Consider the following 27,385-nt stretch of genomic DNA (forward strand, 5'->3'; position numbering starts at 1 on the left):
CGACCACCGCGAAAACAGCGGAGCCACCGTCGGACTGCGATTGGCAGACGATTCCGACCGCCACGACCACCGCGAAGACAAGTATGTTCCTAATTTGAGTTGTGGTTCCCTTTTTTCCGATTTGTACCCTAAATTTTTGATTTTTGTAACCCTAAAATTTGTTTCCCACAATTGGAGGTTGTGGTCTGTTAGGTTTTGTTTTCACAGAAGAATAATCGGTCTTTGGATATGGTGATATTATGCTTCTATCAATAGAAAGTTGGCTTGATTCAAGAACAATCCTGATATGGATTCATAATTATTTTGTTGTAGCAATTTCGTGAAAAAAGCTATTAAAATAAAGTAAACAGAAACAACTTTACAATGAATCCCATGAATGCTTCCTTTGAGATCACACCTCATCCTTTTGATAAAACTTACACACTGTCTGGATCTCAGTTTCTCATCCATTTTGAAACATTGCATAGTCTTTTTGCATCTTTTGAAGAATATGATGTGAAAACATGAATATACGTGTAATTGGAATAAAGTTATCCCAAAAACACACTAATTCAGTTCCTTTTTACCTCAAAAATCTAGAACATTTAACTTAAAAACATAGCAGAAAAATTGATACTTTTATAGCAGAAAGTTAAAGACATCTCTGGAATTGATTTTGGGTCTCTGGAATTGATTTTGGGCCACCAACGACACATCTGGAAAAAGACAGGCGGGCCAGCCCGCTAACCCGCGGGCCGGGTTCAATAACACAACCCGTTTTTCTCTTACGGGTCAGCCCGGCCCGGCCCGTTTAAAACGGGTCAAAATCGGGCCGAGTCTAAACGGGCCGGGTTGGTAAAAGTACGGGATATCATCACATATGACAAAGATTACAAAGAAGTTGAGGACTGAGTAATCACAGTCATTACTTTAATCAATGTAACAAGAATAAACTACTAAAAGTAAAGGTAAAAAATATAAATTAAAGATATGATGCTACTCATCTACAATCCTCGTCAACTTAATAAAAGAAAAGAATCATGTCACAATTTCTCCTTGTTGTGCTTGATTTAGCCAGAGAGCTGGTTGTTCAAGGAAGAAAGGACAAGTTGCCCAACACAAATGATTCCAGTCGGAGTTAATTCATAGAGTTTATTGATCACATCAATGAGGATAGTTATCCAACTTAATAATGATAAAGATCGGTGTTAATGCAGAGAGCTCCTCGCATGGGGGAGCGACGGTACGTTGCTCAACTTTAGTGTTTCCTTCTGGTTTGCAGTTGATTTGGCGTCAAAAGAGTTGGAGCAAACACGGTGGTTGGAAAGATAATTGATTAACATCATAGGTTGTAACCAAATAGTCATGAATATAGCAAGATTCAACCTAGTGAATACCTATGTGGAAAAATCCAAATGGCTGTTTCCTCAGAGAAAATGGGGCAGCCTAGATTCTGAAGAACATTGGGAATTCTCCAAATCTATTCTACAGTAAACAGAATTTCTTGGATAAGCAAATTCTTTTAGCTTTTATGTTGACAAGTATTTATTCTAGGTGTGGGACTCCCAGAACATATCTAATAATATTATCAATGTTAATATATAAATGGTGATAACACTTCAGCGTTAACATACTTCAAAACTATCATTCCCACATGCAAATCAATTTGTTTAGCCTAATCAATCATCTCAAAATCAATTCTTTCCGCGTCAATTCTCTCAAAATCAGTGCTACCAATACCTAAATAAACATTCCCTGAGTTGGTAAGGGGTCATTGCCCAGAAATTTGGTGGAGAGATCTTGCTTTTATTTGTGATTTGAAGACTTAGAGTACTAGTAGAGAATCTTTGGTTGGGTTTCTGGGTATTACAATGATGTGAATTGGAGACCAGCTTGGGAGCTGCGGTGACCAATGATGAGAAAGGCCAAAGACATTTGAATCTGTCTCAAGTGCTTGAAATGTTCATGGTCAGGATTGAAAGGTTTTCATGGTCAAGTGGAGTACTAGTTGCCAGATATGCTTGTAGAAGGAGATGGGAAGAGCTTTCATATCTTGCTGTTTTTCCTTTCTGTTCGTAAATTTGCTACTTGAAACAAGAGCTTGCAGCATAAATGAGAGGAGTTTGGAGGATTTTCTTCAGCACCATCCATCTCGCTTCGATGGGAAGACTAGCCCGGATGAGGCGGATCAGTGGATGAGAGATATGGAGCGGATTTATGATGCGAAGAGGTGCCCTGCAGAGAACAGGCTGGCATATTCTAAGTATCTTCTTGTTGGAGAGGCCGTTCATTGGTGGTCTAATATGAAGATAATGCTGGAGGACAGGAGGGAGCCTATCACTTGGGAGTTGTTCAAGAAGAAATTCTATGTTGAATACTTCCCAGACAGTGTGAGGTACGCCAAAGAGGTTGAGTTCTTGCAGCTGATGCAAGAAGATATGTCTGTACCGGAGTATGCTGAAAGGTTCAAACACCTAGGCAGACTTCACACTTTGAAGATGGCTGAAGATTGGCAGTTAGGAAGTTTGAGAACGGATTGAGAGGTGATCTCAAGCTCATGGTGGCCCCGCTCTCTATCAAGGAATTCCCTGCCTTGGTAGAGAAGGCAAGGGTAATGGAGAAGTTAAAAGCTGAAGTCGAGATTCAGCGATGATCACAGCAGAAAGTGGGAGGACCATCTAGGTCCGTGAGCAGATCAGATGATAGGAGGAAGCCATACTCCATGCCTCAGCCTCAGGGACCTAAGAGGTTTTCACATCAGCCACAGCAGCCTCAGCTTTCCAGGCCGCAGTGTTATCATTGTGGAGGGCCCCACCTGACGAATGTTGGCCCCCAACTGATTGGCAAGAGGACATGTGTTCTATTTCAACCACAACTTCTCATAATTCATATTCATCCAATTTCACCACTCACAATATTAGCAATGACATTCCAAGCATATAAAAGACTAATTGCACAAGATCACATTTAAACATATAATTTCACCCTTTAAAACAGAACATCAAGCACCCCACTGCAGTAGCTCTCACTCAAGCTAGACAATCTAGCCTGGGCGAGAGGCCATCTCGCTTAGGCGAATCAGTCTTGCCTGAGCGAGGCTCTAACCGTGGCAAAAATAAAAATCTGGACGAACTCTCGCTCAGGCTAAGCTGGTTCGCTTAGACGAGAGTGTCTCTTGCTTAAGCGGCCTCAGCTCGCCTAGGCGAGGCTTCGCGCAGGAATAAGGGTGGGTTTTCTGGTGTTTTCGCTTGGGCGAGAGCCACCCGCCTAGGCGAAAATACCATATTCTTCTACTGTTCCCACATGCAGAATGCCCAGGTTCTTCACACAATTTTAATCATACACCAAATTATACAGTTCAGTATCAATTCAACACTAAAAATAATGCCATTTTTTTTAGTTTTGTTTTTCGACAAAAATCATTGTTATGGTAGAAATTTAACAGATAGATAACATGATGTAAAAATTATTACAAATTATTAATAAAATGTTAAAAAAAATTAGGTAACAAAATTCGTCAAAAGAGGATTAGTGAGAGATGAAGTGTAAAATTAACACCAAGTTCTTAACCAAGAAAAGAGAAAAGCAAAATCACGTTTCATTTGCAACAACGCAATTAAGCGCTTCACATTTTTCTTCTTTAACGCGATTTTGCAGTGTATCCCACGTGTGTTCGATTCGAAAGCACAACATAGCCCCTCCCATGGTCTGAAATCCAGTTCCGTAAATACCAAACACTTCTTCTTTCTTCTTGTATTCCACCATTTCCCTCTTCACACAATGAACATGTATGAATGATTTTTTCGGATATTTCAATCACTCTTGTTTCTTCGTATGCCAGCATGAGAATGTGGTTTATAGTGTTTATTGTGCTTTTCTATCTTCCTATTTTGAGCTTCTGTGTTGGGCTGTGACTCTGTAACTGATGTAATAGGGTGATGAAGAAGACTATTTCAAACGTCTGTGCCCTCAAAATTCCAAGAAAGTATTTTTGTACTGAGGGTGTGAAAGTTGGTGGTTCCGCTATTGGGGAGGCGTCCAATGTAAGCATACACATAGCATTATGAATAATTATATTTTTCTAGTTTTTTATAGTGTGTGTGTGTGTGTACAAAATTGAATTCATTTACACAGTGTTAGAACAATACGGGGATAGTTATTTTTGCAATAGATTTTGGAAACTACAAATTTTAGCAATATAATTTGATAAAACGGGCTTGATTATTGTGTTTTCAAATTGTCTGTTTGGTGTGGATATTCTTGAAGATTGTAACCCTGTCTTGTTGATACAGCTCCAGGTTTCTTCTTTGGAAGATTCCTCTAATACTCATTGAAAGATGCAACCTATTTCCTTTAATACTTCTAGGGAACAATCACATATTGTGGGCTAGATTTACTTAAGGCTTTCTGTAGTCATGGGATACTTTGATGGCATCTTGATGAGCTTTCAGGTGATCATCAGTTTCGGTTTGTAATTTTATAGTCACTGTTTTACAAAATCTGGTTGGGATTTGAGTTTGGCATAATTGTTTTGAGTAACATTTTGAAAAGTTTCGAGCAATATAGTTGGTATTTGTCTTTTATTATAACAGAAAATTGAATATTTCCAGGAGAACCCATTTTGATCTTACTGGAAATTCAGATTTGAATTACATTAAAACTGCTGAGAAACAATTGGGATCTCAAGGAGCATGTCTGGGACAACAGAGAAGGGAGGGCTTCAAATACTTTTTGTTCTTTTATCTATAACCAACATCCAAGAACGTACTATAGAACAATACCTTGGACCAGAATATTTATTTAATGAGTAATCAATAGTGTGCTATAGTTGCAGTAGCACTGTGGAGGAGTAATGCAGTGGAGTAGCCCTAGACTTCTATGTGATTCAAATAGTGGTGTGGAGCCGTTTTCAGTAGTGCTCATAGTGGCTAAAATAATGGCCTGTTTAGGCTATAGTAGTAGCGCCACCTTGATATGGTTCTTAAAATCCCACTTTTACCACTATAGTAACATTTGTTTAAGGGTTGTGGGGTTGAATTGTGATTTCTCCCCTATTTTCTGATGAAAGGTTTGCTTCAGAAACAAAAATAGGATGTGAAACCCTCTTCCTTGGGCATTCCACAAAATTACCTCTGTTACTTTACACTGTATATAACATCTTTTTCCCTCTGTTCTGATCTATTTTATTTCTCTAAACTTCTCAGTTCACATTCTTCTCATTTTAATTTAATTTGTGGTGTTCGTTTTTGTTTGTCATCTTTCATTCTTTTGACTAAATTACATGTTCCTAGATTGAAAGTGATGTCTCGGTGAACTGTGACTTATATGTGTAGTCTACATTTTAGTTTTTATTAAAATGTTTAAAATAGAGGTCATCTCACTTTTCTCTATCTTACTGTTGCCTGCTGCTGTATTGTTAATTATTAATACCATAAAGACGCAATACCCTTTGGTTTGGGTAATAAAATAGAAAGACAGCATACAACATTCCTTTAATCCTCTCATCTATGCTGCAAGCTCTTGTTTCAAGTAGCAAATTTACGAACAGAAAGGAAAAACAACAAGATATGAAAGCTCTTCCCATCTCCTTCTACAAGCATATCTGGCAACTAGTACTCCACTTGACCATGAAAACCTTTCAATCCTGACCATGAACATTTCAAGCACTTGAGACAGATTCAAATGTCTTTGGCCTTTCTCATCATTGGTCACCGCAGCTCCCAAGCTGGTCTCCAATTCACATCATTGTAATACCCAGAAACCCAACCAAAGATTCTCTACTAGTACTCTAAGTCTTCAAATCACAAATAAAAGCAAGATCTCTCCACCAAATTTCTGGGCAATGACCCCTTACCAACTCAGGGAATGTTTATTTAGGTATTGGTAGCACTGATTTGAGAGAATTGACGCGGAAAGAATTGATTTTGAGATGATTGATTAGGCTAAACAAATTGATTTGCATGTGGGAATGATAGTTTTGAAGTATGTTAACGCTGAAGTGTTATCACCATTTATATATTAACATTGATAATATTATTAGATATGTTCTGGGAGTCCCACACCTAGAATAAATACTTGTCAACATAAAAGCTAAAAGAATTTGCTTATCCAAGAAATTCTGTTTACTGTAGAATAGATTTGGAGAATTCCCAATGTTCTTCAGAATCTAGGCTGCCCCATTTTCTCTGAGGAAACAGCCATTTGGATTTTTCCACATAGGTATTCACTAGGTTGAATCTTGCTATATTCATGACTATTTGGTTACAACCTATGATGTTAATCAATTATCTTTCCAACCACCGTGTTTGCTCCAACTCTTTTGACGCCAAATCAACTGCAAACCAGAAGGAAACACTAAAGTTGAGCAACGTACCGTCGCTCCCCCATGCGAGGAGCTCTCTGCATTAACACCGATCTTTATCATTATTAAGTTGGATAACTATCCTCATTGATGTGATCAATAAACTCTATGAATTAACTCCGACTGGAATCATTTGTGTTGGGCAACTTGTCCTTTCTTCCTTGAACAACCAGCTCTCTGGCTAAATCAAGCACAACAAGGAGAAATTGTGACATGATTCTTTTCTTTTATTAAGTTGACGAGGATTGTAGATGAGTAGCATCATATCTTTAATTTATATTTTTTACCTTTACTTTTAGTAGTTTATTCTTGTTACATTGATTAAAGTAATGACTGTGATTACTCAGTCCTCAACTTCTTTGTAATCTTTGTCATATGTGATGATATCCCGTACTCGCACCTTTATGCATTTTCACATTATTATATTAGTTTATATTGAAAGATAATCATTTCCACTATGGAATATCAAATGAAAATGCCCTATTCATATTCTTGAAAATTTGCAGGAGCATGAGAAGAAGCAGACTATTAGCAAAATTATTCCACAGTATGATATTGCTATTGTTGGAGGAGGGATGGTTGGCATGGCTCTTGCTTGTTTCTTAGGTCGGTAATAATCTGCATGGAGTTGGGTGTGTCTAAGTCATAGTTTTTCTTGATTCGATATCTGACGATAGATAAGCTTTAGCATAATTCGTCATTTAATCATGTCTTTACTGAGTTTAATTTTTTTGTCAATCTGCACCTATTTAACCCCTTATCTCAGGTGAATTGACTGGAATGAAAGTTCCACATATTTTTTCTATCTAAATTTGTGGTGACTATTGAACTGATTCTGATCCGGATCCATAAAATATTTGACAATCTGTTACATTATTGATGTATGCTTTAATTAGAATTCTGCCTACTTGGATCCATCCTTGGTCATTTGTTATAGCCCGGTTTGGTTGTTCCAAACCATGTCAATGGATTGCTAATCACCACTGTATCATAAAATTATATTAATTTGTCACCTGTAGTCATTCATTTTGAGATATTGTTAAAAGTAATTTATGTTTTTTGTGCAGCACTTTTAATCATAATTAGATTTTATTCTTGTAAGGTTCAAGGAAAAATTAAAATTGAATGGTTAGGCTTTTAGGATATTACTTCAGTGCATCTTAATCACCGTAAAGGTTTGGTATTTGGTAACTCCAGTTTTATCAAAGAGAGCATTATAGCATGTATTTATCCGATAGTCCATTTATTTGTGATCATTTACAGAGAATATGGCTCTACGTTGTTCACTTGTTGTCATTCCAAAGACTGCCTATTAGATTTGAAGCTTGCATTTACAGTTTGCATATATTTGTGAAAATTGTGTTTTTGTTCTTACACTTCAATATTGTATCCTACTTTCCTTGTTTTCATCTATTTGTCTCTAATTTGTATTCTTTATATTGCCATGAAGTGGGCTAAGAATGATAATGGCGATGAAGGGAAGTATTAAATAATGAGTGTGAGAAGGGGGTGAGTGAGGTGGAAATAGTAAAATAGAAGGTGATGTCAGGAACACTATTAGAATTTGGTTTTTTCCTTTTAAAAGCTCTCTCTAGAAGCTGTCTAGAAAAGTGACTATTTCCTTAAAATAAACTTTTATCCAAACACATTAAGACAAGAGAGACACCAAATAGTAATGTTATTGATGATGATGATGATGCTGGAGAATGTGTTATAACTTAAAATCTGGTCAATTATTTTGTTCTTCCAGCAAGTATGCCAATGACAAAGCAGTTGAACGTTGCAATTGTTGATAGTAATCCGGCTCTAAGTAGTGGCTTGCACATCAAGAAGGAAGATCCCCCTGATCCAAGAGTCAGTACAGTAACTCCTGCTTCCATATCTTTTCTCCGAGGTATTATGTCTTAGGTTTGTTAGTCAATAATCACTATAGTTGTCGTTTCAAAATCTAATTCTTTATTTTTTTATCTTGTTTGTTTGTTAGAAATGGAAAAACTTGTATTAGAGAAAAAGGACAAAAGTAAATGTGAAAGATGAAATATTTTTACACATTTAAAAGCTTACATATTTGTGTGTATGCATGCATGCATACATACATACATACGCACACACATATGAACCAATAATATAACATGCCTACTAAATCCTTCTATACCGAAGGGGACAACAATAAACAGAATTCAAAGAGAAGCCATTATCATTATCGTTTACCATCCAAAGTTGAATTTGCCTCATTCTCCTCCATAGTCCATTCATCATCAATGTTATAAAACCATACAGACTACTACTAGGTGGTATAGGTAAATAGTCATAACATTAATTTCATAGATTAATTCTTATCCTCTCAAGCACTCCAATTACACTAACAACTAGATGATGTATAAGTCAAACTCAATACTTTGATAGCAAATGTTTGTAATTCTGGATATTCATCACCATATGATGCCAAGCACTCTGCTAGAATTTGGTTTAATTGCAGGTCTTAGACTGCCAAAAAATTCCTATTTTTTCTTGAAACTCTCAATTTGAACATCAATCTTCTTGATCTCATCAATGTTTCTCACCAACCTATCCAAACGATCATACATTCCATAATTCACTTTATAATCAACTTTAAATTTAGCATTATAGTGCAATATGAGATTAAGATAATAGCTACAATATGCAATGGCCTATGCAATTAGTTGCTCCATCTTTGATCAATGACTTCCTAAAGGGGAGTGTAGCTTAGTTAGATAAAAATAAATAAGTTAATCTCCAAACAAAGTTTATAACTAAAAAATAAATTTGAAAATCAATTATAAGTGAGAGGTAATTAGTTATTATTTTATTAATTCTATTGAAAAGACTTTGTATCTTCTTTTTAGCAATAACCATTTCTTCTAAATATACCCCTCATGCAATTCAAAATATTTTTCCAATATCAAATTTTCTGCAAGCCTCCATCTCTAAATTGTCTAGATTGGCACTCCTCGGAGGTCAACATCCTAATAAGTGATCCTCTATTCTCGTTCAAGAATCTTAAAATCAAATAAGTGGGAAATACTTGAATATGGCCAAACCATCCTTGAATTTTGCAACTTGTGGACAAAGGAATACCTCAGTTCTCCAAGATTTTTTGTTTGGAACTTTTGAGCAAGATATTGTTTTAGTTGTACAATACCCTAATTATCTCTGTCTGTGGTAACAACACCATCCATATATACAATGAGATAGATACATCTTTGGGGAGGATGATTATCATCACCTCGTACATCTCAAATTGCCGATAATAGTCCAAAAGCGTCCAAAATGTAGGGACCAACATAAATGACATAACATATTAGACAAATCCCCTTGAACAACAAAATTAAGAGGTTGCTCCATGTAGACTTCACCATGATCACTATTAAATATAGTGAAACTAAGAATGAGATTAATCTCTCTTGTGTAGAAAATACACATAAGGGTTGTATTTATAATAAAGAAAATATGGGCTAAGTCCAAAATACACATGAAGAATAATAATAATAGAAATTGAAAATAAGATAGAGATAAGATATCTAATGATCTATCTTAACCCTCCCCCTTAGGCTGGTGCATACAAATCGTTTGTACCAAGCTTGTTACAAATATAACCAATTCTCGGTCTCCGTAAAGACTTAGTGAAAATATCTGCTAACTGATCATTTGAGTTAACAAACTTAGTTTTTATGTCTCCAGATACAATCTTTTCTCGAATGAAATGACCGTCAATCTCAATGTGTTTATTCCTCTCATGAAAGATAGGATTAGAACTGATATGAAGAGCAACTTGATTGTCACATACAAGTGTCATTTGAGTAACATCTCCAAATTGTAATTCTCTAAGCAATTGCTTAAGCCAAACAAGGTCACAAGTGGCAGAGATCGTAACTCTATATTCCGCTTCTGCACTAGATCTTGCCACAACACTTTGTTTCCTGCTTTTCCAAGAGATCAAGTTACCACCAATAGAGACAAAATATCTGGATGTAGATCTTCTATCAGAAGGAGACCTTGCTCAATCAGCATCTGAATAACAAACACTCCGGTATGGTTATTGGAACCATACAACAACCCTTTTCCGAGAGCAGTGTTGTTAAATTTCGGCTATGGCAAAAATCGGTAACACAACCTTCTACCACATCAAGGCGGAGGCGAATCAGTTTTTTCATGGTGGCCGCTTTTGGCATGGTGGGTGTCGGCGGCGTAGCGGTTGTGGTGAAAAAATCGGACCCAAAAACAAAAATCATGATCATGAACAAAAGAGAATATTATAACCATTGGCAGGTAGCTGAACTTTATACTGGTCAATATTACCATTCGGTCTTAAGAATGTACAACCATAAATACCCAATGATTGATTTTCAAGCTGGAGAGGAACCAACTCTCAAGTAGCACTATTTTGAAGGTAACATCTCATCAATCATCTTTTGTGGCCACTATAAATAAGAAAGCTCATTTAGACTTATAATATAATAAGGACAAACAAGTGCAATATATGGTGGAAAGTCGGTGATAATTAAGGTTTGTATAGTGGGGAGAAGGGTTACAAGTAGAACATGTACCTTTTTATATAGAATAAGGCCAATAATTTTCAAGAGATTGGATTCAGTACATGATAGTGTTAGGGAAGGATTAGCCATGGCCTCCGTTGTGTTATTATTTGTTGAAGATGAGTCTTGTACTAGATTTTCAATAGGTCATATATGAAGATGATACACCCGAAAATATGCTAGAGAAACATCTCGAGTTATGGTAGTCATTTGGTGGTGATGAAGGTAGATTGATAATGGTTGGAAAGTGACTACATGTCATCATTAGAAGGAACAAATTTGAAGAAAGAATTGTAAACAAACACAAAATACCTATGAAGAAGATCATGAGAGAATTATGGTTACCCTTTTTTAGAATGAAATGGATAAAGTGGGGTTCCTGGTCATTAACGATAGATGATAACATCTAGTTAATGAACATAGGTGTGAGGTATAAACATAGAGGGAGGGTAATGAAAATGGATAGAGTGGGGTACCTGGTCATTAATGATAGATGATGAAATCTAGTTAATGACATAATATGTTGTAAGGACTGTAAACACTAAATGTATCAAGGCCAAAAGGGCGGGGGTTAATTGTCCAAGGAACTTAGTCACGCACCACTTCTGGTCATTCATTTTAACCGATTAAAATGAGAAATCAATAGATTAAAATCTGATAGTATATCTTAATATATATCACATAGACTTTACATATAAGATTTAAGTGCTTTGATGTTAAAGACCTAGCAAGATATCGATCAACACATAGATTTGTTAATTGATTACACAATTACATCAAATTTGCCATGAGAGATACAACATACAAACTTTCTTGATGCCAATAGACACGAATTTTATATTGGTTCACTCACAAGGAGCTACATCCAGTTAGTCAAGACAACCTGAACTTGACTTTCCATTATTTGAAGAGATTAGAAGATCATTACAAATAATTTCTTGAAAAAGAAAATACAACCTTCTTGAATCACACGAGAAACAAACACAACAAGAACTTTTCTTGCAGATATGGACTTACACTAGGAGCACCAAACAACACAGCTGGATACAAGAAAGATCAAACCCCAAAGATCAACTCTTCCTGGCCAACGAAGAAGCGTCTTTCAAGACTGCAATGGAGACAATCACAGCTCCAACACTTCACAATTGATCTTACGAATTGCAGCACCTCTGACTTTCTCTAAGAGAAAGTTGAACAAATTTTCCACAGTGTTCTCGTAGTTTCAAAACTTTACTTCATCTCACAGAAAAAGAGAGACTATATAGACAATGCAAACAAACATATTAAACTGATTGAAAGTAATTGTAAATTGATTGATTTTCCTTTAGTGAGTAAAATCAAGTCATTGGTTGTTATTTGAGCCAATTTGATATGTTGATCACATTAGTGGATGATATGCACAAGCTATTCAACATGTCAAACTCCTTTTTAACAGACTAAATAACTGCAGGACACACATAAGCAACTACTAAGCTTCTAGGTTGAGCAAAAATGAACCATAAATTCTTCAAGCTTCAAGGATTCATCCAATCTTCATTCTTCAAGGCTCTTTAGGACAAGTACAACATGCCCCAAAAAAATTGTGAGGAATGATAGTGTAGAAGTGTTTGAGTAGTTTCAATAAGATGTTTACTTTTTTATTTTGCTAATCCATGTTCTTGAGAAGTACGAGGACACAAGGTTTAACGGAGAATACCATTGGATGCCATGTACTACTAGAACTATTGAGACAAATATTCAAGAGCATTGTCATTATGAAAAAACACAATTCAATATACCAAATTGTGTTTTTGATTTCATCAAAAAAGGTTTAAAATATAGAAAACACTTCTGATCAATTATTCCTTAACCAAATCCAAGTACATTTAGAATAATTATTAACAAAGGTGATAATATTTTAAACCAAATGAGTCAATAGTACAAGAAGGACCCCAATATTGGAGTGAACTTAATATAAAAGAGACGAAACTCATTCAATAAGACTATCAAGAAAAGCTTATGAATATGATTTCCTAACTAACATTACTCACAACTTAAAAGTAGACAAATGTTTTAAACTCATCTCCATCTTCTACAATTTTGTCAATCTGCAATGTCCTAGTTGTGCATGAATCATCATTGAAAAGGCTGTCAATGCACATACGATGGTAATGTTGAGAGATAGTGAAGGCCATGTGACTCACATTCAATGCGGATCGTCTGGCTTGATATTTGATGATGCAATATAACATTATTTTTAATGGAAATGAGCATAATATCATGGGATTGGGTCAATTGGGTGACAAATAATAAATTAAAAGGATAATTAAGAACATAAAGAACGAAGTCAACAATAAGGGAAGAGAGGGGTTGGCTAGTGCCAATGTTGCAAACTTGTGTTTGTGGACTGACAACAGCTATAAAAGGAAAGTTGGCAGGATTAGTAAAGGAGGAGAAAAGAGAATGATTACCAGATATATAAAGGAGGAGAAAAGAGAACAATTACATCATGGTCACTTGTCCAAACATTGGTTTTGGAGTTAGTGTGTTGAGCCGGTTTTTGAGCTCTCCTTTTTAGGATCATTTGGATGTTGTAACTTAAATCTTGACAATACATCGAAAGTTTTACCGGCAAAGGACTCATTTACAAAGACAAAGCACATGTAGATACTATGTAATGGCTGGAGGAAACCTAATATATTGGAAGACTATGAAACATAATGTCAAGGTAAGATCCATTGCTAAAGTCAAATACAAGGTGGTGACTATATTAAAATGTGAGTTCATCAGGTTGAAGCAAATTTTAAAGAGCTCCAATTTAAAGTGACTATGCAAATAGCATTGATATGTGATAACCAAACTGCCTTTCATATTGCATTTACTATTGTTTTTCATGAGAGGGCCATGTTGAAGTAGATTGTCACCTCATCGACTCTAGTGATCAACTGGTCAATAACTTCATCAAATCCTGGAGAAGTCTAAGAATTAGCTCTTTTCTCTCTCTCTCTCTCTCTCTCTCTCTCTCTCTCTATATATATATATATATATATATATATATATATATATATATATATATATGTACATCCTCTATTGTGTAGTAAAACACATAGCTTTTAGTCTAATTATTACTCTTTTAGTTTTTCTTAACAAATACTTTTTGTCTATTTTTAGATTCTGGTGCTTGGAAATATGTTGAGCAAGACAGGCACGCTTATTTTAATGCAATGCAGGTAACTTTTTTTCTCTCTCTCCTATTCACCCTGTTATTATTTTCTCTTGTGAATAGCTCAATACTAGAAATGCATTCTCTAAGTGCATAGTTATTAGGAGTACATTTAGGAAATTGACACAAATGTTGTGCAAATACCTATAAAGCACAAACAACTCTACTGTAGCATGTCGAGTAGCAACACTCATGACACCTGTATGTTATATGTCCAATCCAAAGTATCAAATGCCTTCGCTATATCAATTTTAATGGCTAAATTACTACCAAAACAATGTGAATCATATTTATAGCCTCCATAACAATGCCAACACAAACTCTCAAATCTGTGGTGCAATAAATTTGACAATTTTCTTTAGATGATATTTGATAAAGCAACGAGTGGTTGCTTAGATAATATTCATTACTTATTAGAAGTTAATTGGAAAGTTAAATTACCATGCTGTAACAAGACTAGATATCTCATTTGCTGTGAGTAGAAAAAGCCAATTCCACAACTCTCAATGTAAATGTCACTAGGATGCTACTATCAATTTACTTCAATCTCTAGAGAGCACTTAGAAAATGAAGGCTTACCATTCGAAGATAAGGAGCATATGGAGATTGGTGGTTAAACAAATGTTGATATTGCAAGCACTCTACTATGTTCTCTTGGGGAAAAATGTGAAATTGTGGAAAAGCAAGAAGCAAATTTGGTTGATGTAATTGGTCATAGATTCAAGATATGTGAACAACAGTCAATGAACTCATGTGATAGTCAGGCGACACTGCACATATTTTCAAATCCTATTATTCATGAAAGGACTAAAATCATTGAGATTGATTGTCTTTTTGTTTGGGAGAATGTCGTATACTAAGATAGCAACAAAATTCATAAAGGGTATGTTTGGACAAGCTTCTCCATAAGGACTTCTAAAATTAAAATATGAAGAAAAAACTAATGGGTTTTTCCATAAGCTAAAATTATTCCATTTACAAGTTAAAAATAAAAAATTTAGAGAAGTTATAAGAGATTGTGGTAGTAGGATAATCAGCTAGGAACTTAAGATTATTGCATCTGAGATTGAATCCTTGCAATTAATTCCAGCACACTAATATATACCGACCATGTACTATTATAGATGTTAGATATAGTTTGATATTATTAAGATATTGTTAGATATTGATAACCACAATATCAAACAATATCTTCTATTTAATCTTTTTATTTTCAGTTACTCTTTTTACTTGTACCTCTCTCTATTATAAATAGATTACCCTATGTGTGGTTTATACACAAGGGAGATTAATCTCAATCCCTATCTTCTTTATTCTCAACATGGTATCTAGAGCTTAAGGTTTTTTTTTTTTTCCGCTATCGCTGCCTCCGCATCTGCTGCCACTGCCGCTGCTGCCACCGGAGCTGCCGGCGCCACTGTCGGCGCCGCCGCCGGAGTAGTCGCCGGAGTAGTCGCCGGAGCCGTCGCTGGAGCCGCCGCCAGAGCCACTGCCGAAGTCGCCACCACCGTTGTCGTCGCCGGAGTGTTAGTTCCGACCGGCGACCATACAATTTTGATCATCCCTCACGCGCCATTCGAAGCCGCGTGTCTTCCAGTTCCTCTATGGCGTCTTCCGCGCCCTCTTTCAGTTCTGAACTCTCTTCTGTTTCATCCGATATACTTGTTATGTACAACAAATTTCTCAAATGGTATAAGGATCAACAGTTTTCTAGTTCCACTGCATCTGTTGCTCACACAGGTACATCTTTTGTTGGTCTGACTCAATCTTCTTCTCCTGGTCTTTGGGTTTTTGATTCAGGAGCCACTGATCATATTACTGGTAACAAATCTTTGTTCTCTTCTTTATCCTCTACTAATCCTTTACCTTCTGTTACACTGGCTGATGGTTCTCGAGTCTCATCTCATGGTGTTGGTACTGTTAAACTTTTTCCTTCTTTAACCATTGATAATGTTCTTTATGTCCCTGGGTCTCCTTTTAACCTGTTGTCCATCAGTCGTCTAACTCGTTCTCTTGATTGTGTTGTTTCTTTTACCAACAATTCTGTCTGTTTACAGGATCGGAGTTCGAAACAGGTGATTGGCATAGGATATGAGTCTCATGGTCTTTATCATCTCCGTCCCTCTACACACATTGGTGCAGTTAGGGAGTCTCCCTCTCTTATTCATGCTCAGTTTGGTCATCCAAGCCTTGCCAAGTTACAACAGCTTGTCCCTGCCTTGTCCAAGTTGTCTCGTTTGGATTGTGAGTCGTGTCAATTAGGCAAGCATACTCGTACTTCTTTTCCTCGTAGTGTCACACGTGATGCTTCGCCCCCTTTTGCCTTGGTTCACTCTGACATTTGGGGTCCTAGCCGCGTTAAGTCTACTTTAGGTTTTCAATACTTTGTTACTTTCATTGATGATTACTCCAGATGCACTTGGTTATTTCTAATGAAACATCGTTCGAAATTATTTCATATCTTTCAATCTTTTTTTAATGAAATTAAAACTCAGTTCGGTGTTTCTATTAGAGTTTTGCGTAGTGATAATGGCCGTGAATATCTTTCTCATTCTTTCAAACAATTTATGGCTTCTCACGGCATTCTGCATCAAACTTCTTGTGCTTATACCCCTCAACAAAATGGTGTAGCTGAACGTAAAAATAGACATCTTATGGAAACCACTCGCACTCTTTTAATTCATGGCGAGGTTCCTGAACATTTCTGGGGTGATGCCATTCTTACTGCTTGTTATCTCATTAATCGTATGCCTTCTTCGGTTTTAAAGAATAACATACCTCACTCCATTTTATTCCCTCATGAACCTCTTCATCCCTTACCTTTAAGAGTTTTCGGGTCTACATGTTTTGTTCATAATTTTAGTCCTGGTCTTGACAAGCTTTCTCCTAGATCACATAAGTGTGTTTTCTTAGGGTTTACGAGATCACAAAGAGGATACAAATGTTTTTCTCCTTTTCTTAACCGTTATTTTGTGTCTGCAGATGTCACCTTTAATGAGTTCTCCCTTTATTTTAAGAGTCAATCTTTACCTCTGACTCATCCAATCCTGACAGCTCTTCTAATACCTTTAATGTTCCTATTGTTTGTGACCCTCTTACTGTGTCTTCTTCACCCTCGGTTCCTGCTCCACAGTCACCTGCTCCTCCGCCACCTCTTCAGGTTTATAGTCGCCGTAATCGATCACAACCACCACCATGTGACTCCACTCCAGTGCCAACTACTTTGTCTCCTCCGACTCTGACACCTGAGTCTGACCTTCCCATTGCCCTCCGAAAAGGTATGCGTTCTACCCGTAATCCCTCTCCCCATTATATTGCTTTGAGTTATCATCGCTTGTCATTACCTTTTTATACAAGTCTTTCCTCTCTTTCTTCTGTGACCATTCCAAAAACTGTCCGTGACGCTTTAGCCCATCCTGGTTGGCGTCAGGCCATGGCAGATGAATTAAGTGCTCTTCATAATAGTGGAACTTGGGAACTGGTCCCGTTGTCGTGTGGGAAATCTATTGTTGGTTGCAGGTGGGTGTTTGCTATCAAAGTTGGACCTGATGGTACTATTGATCGCCTCAAAGCTTGTCTTGTAGCCAAAGGTTATACTCAAATTTTTGGGTTGGATTATGGAGATACTTTTTCCCCCGTGGCAAAGATGGCTTCTGTTCGTTTATTTATCGCCATGGCTGCTCTTAAACAATGGCCTCTTTATCAACTGGATGTTAAAAATGCTTTCCTCAATGGTGATTTGCAAGAGGAAATCTATATGGAGCAACCTCCTGGGTTTGTTGCTCAGGGGGAGTCTTCTGGGATGGTATGTCGTCTTCGCAAATCACTATATGGCCTAAAACAATCTCCTAGGGCCTGGTTTGGAAAGTTTAGCAATGTTGTTCAACAATTTGGTATGACTCGGTGTGAAACAGATCATTCTGTTTTTTATCAACACTCGAGTGCTGGATGTGTTTACTTGATAGTATATGTTGATGACATCGTTCTTACAGGGAGTAACAACCATGGCATCTCTCAGTTGAAACAACATATCTGTCACCATTTTCAGACCAAAGATCTTGGCAAACTCAGATATTTCTTAGGTATTGAGGTGGCACAGTCCAATGATGGTATTGTTATATCTCAAAGAAGTATGCCATGGATATTCTGGAGGAAACTGGGTTGATGAGTTCAAAGTCTGTTGATACACCCATGGATCCCAATACTAAACTTCTACCAAATCAGGGGAAATTGAATTATCTTACCGTTACTCATCCTGACATTTCCTTTGCAGTCAGTGTGGTAAGTCAATTTCTTAATTCTCCATGTGAAGATCATTGGAATGCAGTCATTCGCATCTTGAAGTATATTAAAAATCTCCTGGAAAAGGATTGTTATATGGTTCTAATAACCATACAAGAGTTGTTTGCTATTCAGATGCTGATTGGGCAGGATCTCCTTCTGGTAGAAGATCTACATCTGGGTATTGTGTCTCCATTGGTGGTAACTTGATCTCGTGGAAAAGTAAGAAACAGAGTGTTGTAGCAAGATCTAGTGCAGAAGCAGAATATAGAGCTATGGCCTCTGCTGCCTGTGAACTTGTTTGGCTCAAGCAATTGCTTCAAGAGTTACAATTTGGAGATATTACTCAAATGACACTTGTGTGTGACAATCATGCTGCCCTTCATATTAGCTCTAATCCTGTCTTTCATGAGAGGACTAAACACATTGAGATTGATTGTCATTTCGTTCGGGAAAAGGTTATGTCTGGAGACATCAAGACTGAGTTTGTTAACTCAAGTGATCAGTTAGCAGATATTTTTACGAAGTCTTTACGGGGCCTAGAATTGATTATATTTGTAACAAGCTTGGCACATACGATTTGTATGCTCCAGCTTGAGGGGGAGTGTTAGATATAGTTTGATATTATTAAGATATTGTTAGATATTGATAACCACAATATCAAACAATATCTTCTATTTAATCTTTTTATTTTCAGTTACTCTTTTTACTTGTACCTCTCTCTATTATAAATAGATTACCCTATGTGTGGTTTATACACAAGGGAGATTAATCTCAATCCCTATCTTCTTTATTCTCAACAATAGACATATTGTCAACCTTAGTTTTATTCTCTAAATTCAAGTATAAGTTGAAAGAGTAACTAAGTCCACATAGTAGGATAAGGATTTGGTGGTGGTGATTAAGAAATAACACAATCAAGGGAATGAGTGAGACGAATGATAGATAGTAAGTTAAATGGAGAATTAGGGACATAAAGAACATTATCAATTGATAAAGAAGGAAAAAGATTAACAGTACCAACACCACGAGATAAGACCTTAGATCCATCAACTGAAGGTAAATAGCTTGTAGAATATAGAGAAGATAACAAAGGTTTATTACCCATAATATTATCGGTGGCACCTGAGTCAAGAATCCAAGGTCCAAAAGGGAAATAAATTGATTTAGCCCAACAAAAAGATCCTCATACCATTTGAGAAATTCATTGAGAACAACAGAGTCTTTTGCTGATGAAATAGGATCCACATTTGATGGTTGGGAGAGAGGATCATTGTGGACCAAGGTTATCAGACTCGAGAGTCTACGTAGACACGTGAGAGTTTCGTAGACTCATAAGAGTCTACTTTGATCCAATGTTTCCATCTAATGTCAGTCCTGAGTTTTGTTTCTTGATGCGTTTTTACTCTTAGGTCTAGGAAATGAAGATGCACTAACACTGGGATCACACAAATTTGAAGTAGTTCCATCTCCAGACATTATAAATCGGTGTCATTCAACTAAAAATGAAATAATTTGTTGTTTTAGAACATAGAAATAAAAAATAATAATTTAAATCAGGAAAACAAAATATATATATTTAATATATGTGAGATAATGCATGGAGGGAGACAGAAAAATACGAGAGTGAGTGAGCTCCACGCGAAGCAAAGAAGATGAATGGACTGGCGAACTATGACGTTACGGATCACCCACTCGCCGGAGGATTGCGACGCGACGGACGATAGCGGGATGACATACGAATTGTGGTAAAGCTATAACAAGAGGTGGCGAAATGTGAAGTAGAGGTATTTTCACCTTCTATTTCGCTTTGTTCTTCGATTAACGTATTGGATTTGTGAATTCGGCTTCTAGATCTCCTTTCTTCGATTTAGGTTTGGGGTTTTCATTTGGATTTAAATGAACGACAAATTTTGCTGTCCTTTCTTGAACTCACGAGTCTGTTACGAGTCAACCGAGTCTAGTCATAAACGAGTTTACAAATGAGTAAACTTGTGACCACTGCCCAGACTCGTAGACTCGTACAGGTGTTCGAGTCAACCTCGCGGGTTTTATAACCATGGTTTTGACTATTGTATGAGATCCAGGTGGCTGACCAAGTAAAGCATAACAACTGACAATCTTCTGACCGGGTTTGTGACAATGTTCACACTTGTGACGCCCTTTGCTCGACTTGCGAGAGCAATTACGCTCACCACATTGAGAAACTAAAGTAGAAGAATCATCATCAGCGAAAGCATGGGTAACAAAGTTCTCAAATCAAGCCAATAATCCCATATCCAAGTGAGTAGAGGATGGCGACTCAAACGCAGGTAGTCACTGCTAGGGTCTGACATGCACTGCCACACACGAATGAAACGCTCTCGCAGTTGCAAGGTTGAAGTGGCTTGTGAAAGTTCTGATCAAGGTGATCGTTAGAATTATTACCTATTGTATCATTAACCCTATGTGTAGGGTGTTGAGTGTGGGAAACTATCTACTGTTGCATGTAATCATGCCTAGTATCTTAGAGTAGTCTTTTCATATGTACTTGCTTCATTATAAATAGAAGAGGAGGAGAGTGGTACTGTAGTCCACTACTCATATATTTTAAAGTCTCAGTCTCAAGTGTGATTTTGGCGGCATGGTGGTTGCTAATCCAAGACGATTTGAGTGGTGTGATCACCGATTTGAAAGGCGACTCTAGTGGTGGCTGCGACGACGAATGACATCGGTTGCGGCAGTGATGGTGGTTGTTACGACGGCGAAAAAGAAAGTGTATATATAGAATTACTATAGAACCTAGGCTCTTGATACTATGTTAAGAAGTTAACTTTAAACCTAACTCAACCTTACAAAATTGGCTTGTAAGGTGAGGTTTGCACCCACTTATATACTATGACATCGCCTTATCTCTAGTCTATGTGAGATCTCTAACACATTCCGTCATGTCGACATATATACATCTCGACTATGGGACTAGACATTAATGGATGGTTCAATAGCGGTTCAATAGCGGGTGACACAATAGGCCGAACAAACAACAATTCTTACTAGGATAAGCTTTAACCATGGCTCTGATACCATGTTAAAGTAGTGAAAACTAGGTATAGGGTTAATTCCCCTTGTGTAGAAAATACACGTAACATAGGGTGGTATATTTATAATGAAGAATAATGAAGAAAATATGGGCCAAGTCCATATACACATAATATTGTAACTAAAATAAGATATTGTAACTAACAATATCTTAATGATATATAACATCGAATGTAACATTTTATTCACTTTTCTTATTTAAGCACCTAACGTCCTTTATACCATATTTTTTGTGCTTGCCTCAGACCAGTGATTCTCGTTGTCTTGTGGGTGCATTTTGTTTTGTCTGCCCTTTGACTCTATTCAACAATTCATGAATTGTTTTGTATCTCATCGCAGGTCTGGGATTATACTGGTTTGGGATATGCTAGATATCATGCAAGAGATGTAAATAAAGACTATCTAGGGTAAGTGTGGACATGCTGTCATTAAGTAAACCCCTTTTACAAAAGCAGCTATTCCATTTGTAATTGGCAAACTTGATCACTTAGGTGTGTGGCCGAGAATAAAGTGCTCCACAATGCCTTACTGTCATGTGTAAAGGTATGAATTTGCATTTTCTGTCTATGTTGCGCACTATGGAATTTACTTGGTTAGTAATTTTATGATAAGCATTTAGCCACTTGGACAAAGTTCGAAATTGGGGGGTCTGATCGTCATTCATAATTAAAGCCGATAGGATTTCTCAATCACGCTCCTGTTCTTCAATTCTCTTCTCTCCTGACATGTTATTCTATTGTACAAAAATGATATTTTTTTGTCTAAATGATGTTAAGATGTCCTAGACTGGCTAGGAACATTACCAAAATAAACCTAACAAGACTTGGAAAATTCTATTGATCTAGCTTTCGGGGTTGAAATAGGACCAGTTCATTTATAACTGCTAAGAACTTCATCAACTACAACGTCTGAACTTTTATTATTTTGCTGTCACTTGTATTTCAGTTCAGAGTGCTAGAATAATCTCTCAATATTACTAATAATAGTGTTTTGGCTGTTTTTCTAATGGGATGAAATACTGTCATATCCTTGGATGTTTTGCTGGTTCAGATATATGTTTTAATGTTAGGACCATTAAGTCAGTAAATCTAGCTATGTTTTGGCTGCTTCCATTTTTTCCCCATTAAGAACATGGCGTATTTCATTATCTATGAGTAAAATTTGTCATTTTGGGGCATATACTTACATTACATTGAGAACAACAACCTTCTTGACAGGATTCTGATTTCAAGACAACAATCTATCCTTTGAGATTAAGTTCAATGGCTTTGAATACGAGCTCTATGTCTGTAGTGGAGGAGAATACAAAATCCGTAGAACCACCATCTGCTCATGGGCATGGTGCAAAGCTGCAACTTAGTGATGGAAGCAGTTTATATGCAAAGTTGGTGGTAAACAGTAACAAAATTTTTCTTAACTGTGTTCTGGAGGACAATTACCAACCCCCTTATTATTGTTATAAGTTGATGTGTATTAATAAAGATTCTTGTTTTGAAGGTTGGCGCTGATGGTGGAAAATCACATGTTAGGGAATTAGCAGGAATCAAAACGACTGGATGGAATTACTCTCAGAATGCAATAATCTGCACAGTAGAGCATGCCTCCGAAAATGTATGTGCATGGCAACGTTTTCTACCCACCGGTCCAATTGCTCTTTTACCCATGGGTGATAAGTTTAGCAATATTGTTTGGACCATGAGCCCAGCAGAGTCAAACAGTCGCAAATCAACTACTGAGGAAGAATTTTTAAAGGATGTGAATTATGCTCTAGATTATGGTTATGGACCTCGTCCTACATCAGGCTTATTAGGAACTGGAGACATGTTCTCTTGGTTTAAAATGGATGCAACAATATCAACTAATGAATACTTTGAAATTCCTCCAAAAGTGATCAAGTTGGCATCTGAAAGGATGGTGTTCCCTTTGACTTTAAGGCATGCCAATTCCTATGCATCAAAACGTGTGGTTCTTATTGGAGATGCAGCCCACACTGTCCATCCTCTTGCTGGTCAAGGAGTTAATTTGGGTTTTGGAGATGCATTTTCTCTTTCAAGAATTATTGCAGAGGGGATTGCTTTGGGAACTGATATTGGAGAGGTATGTTATGTCATATGTGTGCATTGTGTGTTCCTGGGTCGTATGATTAATTGCTGGTTGGAATCCAAAAGGCTTCCTTCCTAGATTATCCCATTCATATATAGCTCTAGCAAATAACATCTTTATATGTACACATTAAATTTTATCAACTTAAATTTCTTCTTTCACAAAATTTTATCAACTAAATTAAAGTGTTAAAGTATTAGTAATTTCTACTGTCACCCCTTTTTACATCTATGAATGTCTAAACTATCTAAAATTTGGTATACAAGATTATTAAGATAATAATACACTATTCAACAATTATATTAGTAAAATGTAATATTTTGTACATACAAATTTGATATGGTTATTTCTTTGTTTATTCTGCTGCAGGTAAATTTATTAAAGAAGTATGAAACAGAGAGGAGATCAGCCAATATTATGATGATGGCGATCCTTGATGGCTTCCAAAAGGCCTATTCTGTTGACTTTGGACCTTTTAATATTCTGCGAGCTGCTGCTTTCCATGGGGCAAACTGTATATCACCACTCAAAAAAGGTATCATTTCCTATGCTTCAGGAGAGCACAAGTTGCCCATTTTCTTGTGAATACATAAATGTCAATAATTTTGGCCTACTTAGCAAACTAAGTTTTAGCCAATGGTTCAACACCCCTAAAGTTTTCTTTTCTGCTTTCTTAGTTTCTTTTTTGTTTGGCTTAAGCTTGAAAAGTTACACTTGTAAAGTTGTTCTGTGCAACATTGGGTGAAAGATTAATCTTTTTTCTTACTCTGCTTTTAATGCTGTAGTAAATATATAGTGTTATTGGTGATTCCTGGATTCTTCTTCGGCTACAATGAGTATTTTAAACGGAAGTTTACACCATATCCTCTTATTTTTTGTGGTCAACATTTTAGGTGAGATGGCATTAGCCATTGAGAAATTGGTGGGGCTTACATGAACCGAAATTAAAGGTGGAAATAGGTTTCAATCATTTCCTAAATTCAAGGCTTGAACTTGGTATATTTGCATAGATTTTTTTTCTAAAGGAGTAAACTTAGTTTGAAAACTTAATTAGAAAGTCTACTGTGATATAGTTTTAGGTTGACAAACGTATAACTCCAAACTATTACACCAAAATTTAGGTTCTATATAACCCTTTCTATTTTCTTTTACTTATAACCATTTGAAAGTTCAATTTTAAAATAAAAAGTTTAAAAACAAAGTGTAAGTTTGATTGTTTATTTTGAGTTTTAAAGGTCTTTTTTAAGCTATAAGTTTTGGTAACAAAAGTATACGTATTTATAATTGTCTCTTTCAATAAGAGCATTTATAAAAATAACATGTATGCTTTTATAACTTTTACTTTTAAAAATATATAAAGTCATTTTAATTCATACCAAACAGTTATAAAGATAATTTAAATAATTTATTATATATAACAATAATAATAATTAAAGTAATTTAATAAAAAATTCCATATAATTTTTCAATACACTCTTACAAGGTAAAAATATTTTTTTAAAAACAACTTATTAATTTAAAAAGTTAAAATATTTCATAAATGTCATTTAAATTTTAAAACTTAAAAAGAAGCTAAACATAATAAAAAATCTGAAACTGAAATTTTATTTAATAATATTGTTTTCAGTAACAATTGATTTCATGAAGAAAAAGAGAGATTAAATGATAGAGAAAAGTGAATAATACATCATATCATGTATCTTACTGATTAAATTAAATCTTGATAAAGATAAAGTAAATAGATTCTTGTAATAAAATAAAATTCCAACAGGCCCTAAACCCGCGGCCAGCCCGCGGCCCGTATGCGTTGCTGAAACACTGAACACGAGCAAATATTTTTCAAAATGACGATAATATCACTATATCACATTATTAAAAATAATTAAAAAAAATATTTAACGGTAACTAAAGTAATAAATTAAAATTAAGTAAAATAAATAGATTAAAATTTCATTTTCCTTTTCGAATCACTCTCTCACACTGCGACAGACACATTCCTCACACACTCTGCGACTCTTCTCGACTCTCTTCTCTGCGCCATACCTGCGTTTCTCCTCCACACACGTTGCCGCTGGCCACTACGAAACACGAAGGCAGAGTGCAGCAGCCCACTCACGGCGTCTCGTTTCTCCTCCACCACGTCGGTGGCAGCAGCGAGAAAACGCAGCGCAGTGCACGGAAAACGTAGAGCCATCATCGGACTACGATTCGCGGACGATTCCGACCGCCACGACCACCGCGGAGACAGGTTTGTTCGGAATTTGCGTTCTGGTTCCCTTTTTCTCGGTTTGTAACCTAAACTTCTGATTTTCGTAATCCTAAATTTCTGATTTTCTGATTTCCGACCACCACGACCCATTCTATTCTGTGAATTTTCCCCAATTTCCGTGATTTGTGATTCCAACGTAAGTGAATGTTATTACATTTTATAACTAGGGGGACTGTATGTACTACCCAAACTAGAATGGGTGTCGAAGGAAGATGAAAATTTGACTTATCCGAAAGGAAATTTCGTTTGGTTAGACTCAAAGAGAGCTTTGCAGCGATTGCAACCCTAACCTCTCATCATGAAAGGAATGAGATTTGGGTGAGAAAGATGGAGAAACAACTTGAGGTGGAACACGATAAAAGAGATGTTAGAAAAGAAAATCTAAACTGTTCTTTTACGATGACAGGTTAGAGTTTTAAAAGGAAACAAATTTTACAAATACTTGCAATTAATAGGTTAATAAGTTTAATAATTAGAAAAATAATATAACATTTATATCTTTTATCTACTTTTATTAATAAAATAAAAAAATAGTATATATTTTGAGACATATAGTAAAAATTATTACGCAATTGAGTTTTTTATATTGATTATGCATGATATAACTTTTTGACTATTTGAATATTATATTTTTAAAATATTAAAATTATATAGTATATATTATTGTTCATATATTTAATAAAAAATATTTAAATTTATAACGAAAACGGATTGTTTTAAAGTATAAGTTTTAATTATTTTATGCAGTTTCATAAAATAATATAATTAATATATGTAATGTCCTAAATTGTTATTGCTTATTGCTTTATTTTTTTATGAATTTCTAAAGAATTAATTTAATAAATAATATTCGATTGATAATTGAAATAAAAGTCGCATAAAATCTATTCAATTTTAAAACACATTTTACTACCCAAATAACTTTGCCGAAATTGTTGTTTTTATTTACTAATGGATAAAGTCATTAAATTTTATTTGCTTAAAAAAATTCAAAAGCCAACTATTACTCACGAGACTTTGATATATTTTAGATGTACAAAAGAAATATTGTGAATCATAAATTCAAGGCATAAATAAAATTTTCCACAATATGAATTTGAATTTGTTGGATAGTATCGATATAAATATAAATTTGACAGAGTAATTTGAATTATATTTAGGTTAAAATACTCATTAATATTCGTTTTTTATCAAAATCTTAACTGTTAATTTTATTTTAACAAAAATATCTAATCGTTACTTATTTAAAAAATTATAAATTTAATTAAAACTAATAAAAATATAACTAAATTAAATTTTGGTAACAAGAACCGTCGAAATATTTTATCCTTATATTTAAATTTTGAAAGTTTGTAAATTTATTTTACCCTTATATTTAAATTTCGAAAGTTTGTAATTTTATTTTAAAAATTAAAATAGTAAAAGAAAAAGAGAATAAAATGGCATGAGGAATAAAAGAGGTTTGATCCTATCCTGAGCCTCCATTAGGGATGGCAAAATGGGTCAGGCCCGACAGGCCGGCTCGCCAGCCCGACTGAAAAAGCATGGGCCAGGCC

The 27,385-nt window shown here is 35.7% G+C and overlaps 1 protein-coding gene across 4 annotated transcripts; it reads left to right on the plus strand.

The window, feature by feature from the left end:
- Nucleotides 1–3,683: 3,683 nt before the first annotated feature.
- LOC114184555 (ubiquinone biosynthesis monooxygenase COQ6, mitochondrial-like) lies at nucleotides 3,684–24,370 on the plus strand. 4 transcript variants are annotated; one of them, XM_028071867.1, is made up of 10 exons: nucleotides 3,684–3,702; nucleotides 3,914–4,022; nucleotides 6,847–6,946; nucleotides 8,091–8,234; nucleotides 14,047–14,105; nucleotides 21,797–21,864; nucleotides 21,949–22,000; nucleotides 22,675–22,848; nucleotides 22,955–23,554; nucleotides 23,930–24,211. In XM_028071867.1, exons 2-10 carry the CDS (start codon nucleotides 3,918–3,920, stop codon nucleotides 24,143–24,145), a joined length of 1,518 nt encoding a protein of 505 aa, XP_027927668.1. In that variant the 5' UTR covers nucleotides 3,684–3,702; nucleotides 3,914–3,917; the 3' UTR covers nucleotides 24,146–24,211. The 4 variants fall into 4 exon arrangements, with proteins under 4 accessions (XP_027927668.1, XP_027927664.1, XP_027927675.1 ...); XM_028071863.1 differs by lacking the exon at nucleotides 3,684–3,702 and adding an exon at nucleotides 3,745–3,767 and having other exon boundaries at nucleotides 23,930–24,370; XM_028071870.1 differs by lacking the exon at nucleotides 3,684–3,702 and adding an exon at nucleotides 4,272–4,430 and having other exon boundaries at nucleotides 3,913–4,022.
- Nucleotides 24,371–27,385: the final 3,015 nt, after the last annotated feature.

This window comes from Vigna unguiculata, chromosome 1, assembly GCF_004118075.2.
Source record: "Vigna unguiculata cultivar IT97K-499-35 chromosome 1, ASM411807v1, whole genome shotgun sequence".
NCBI lineage: Eukaryota > Viridiplantae > Streptophyta > Magnoliopsida > Fabales > Fabaceae > Vigna > Vigna unguiculata.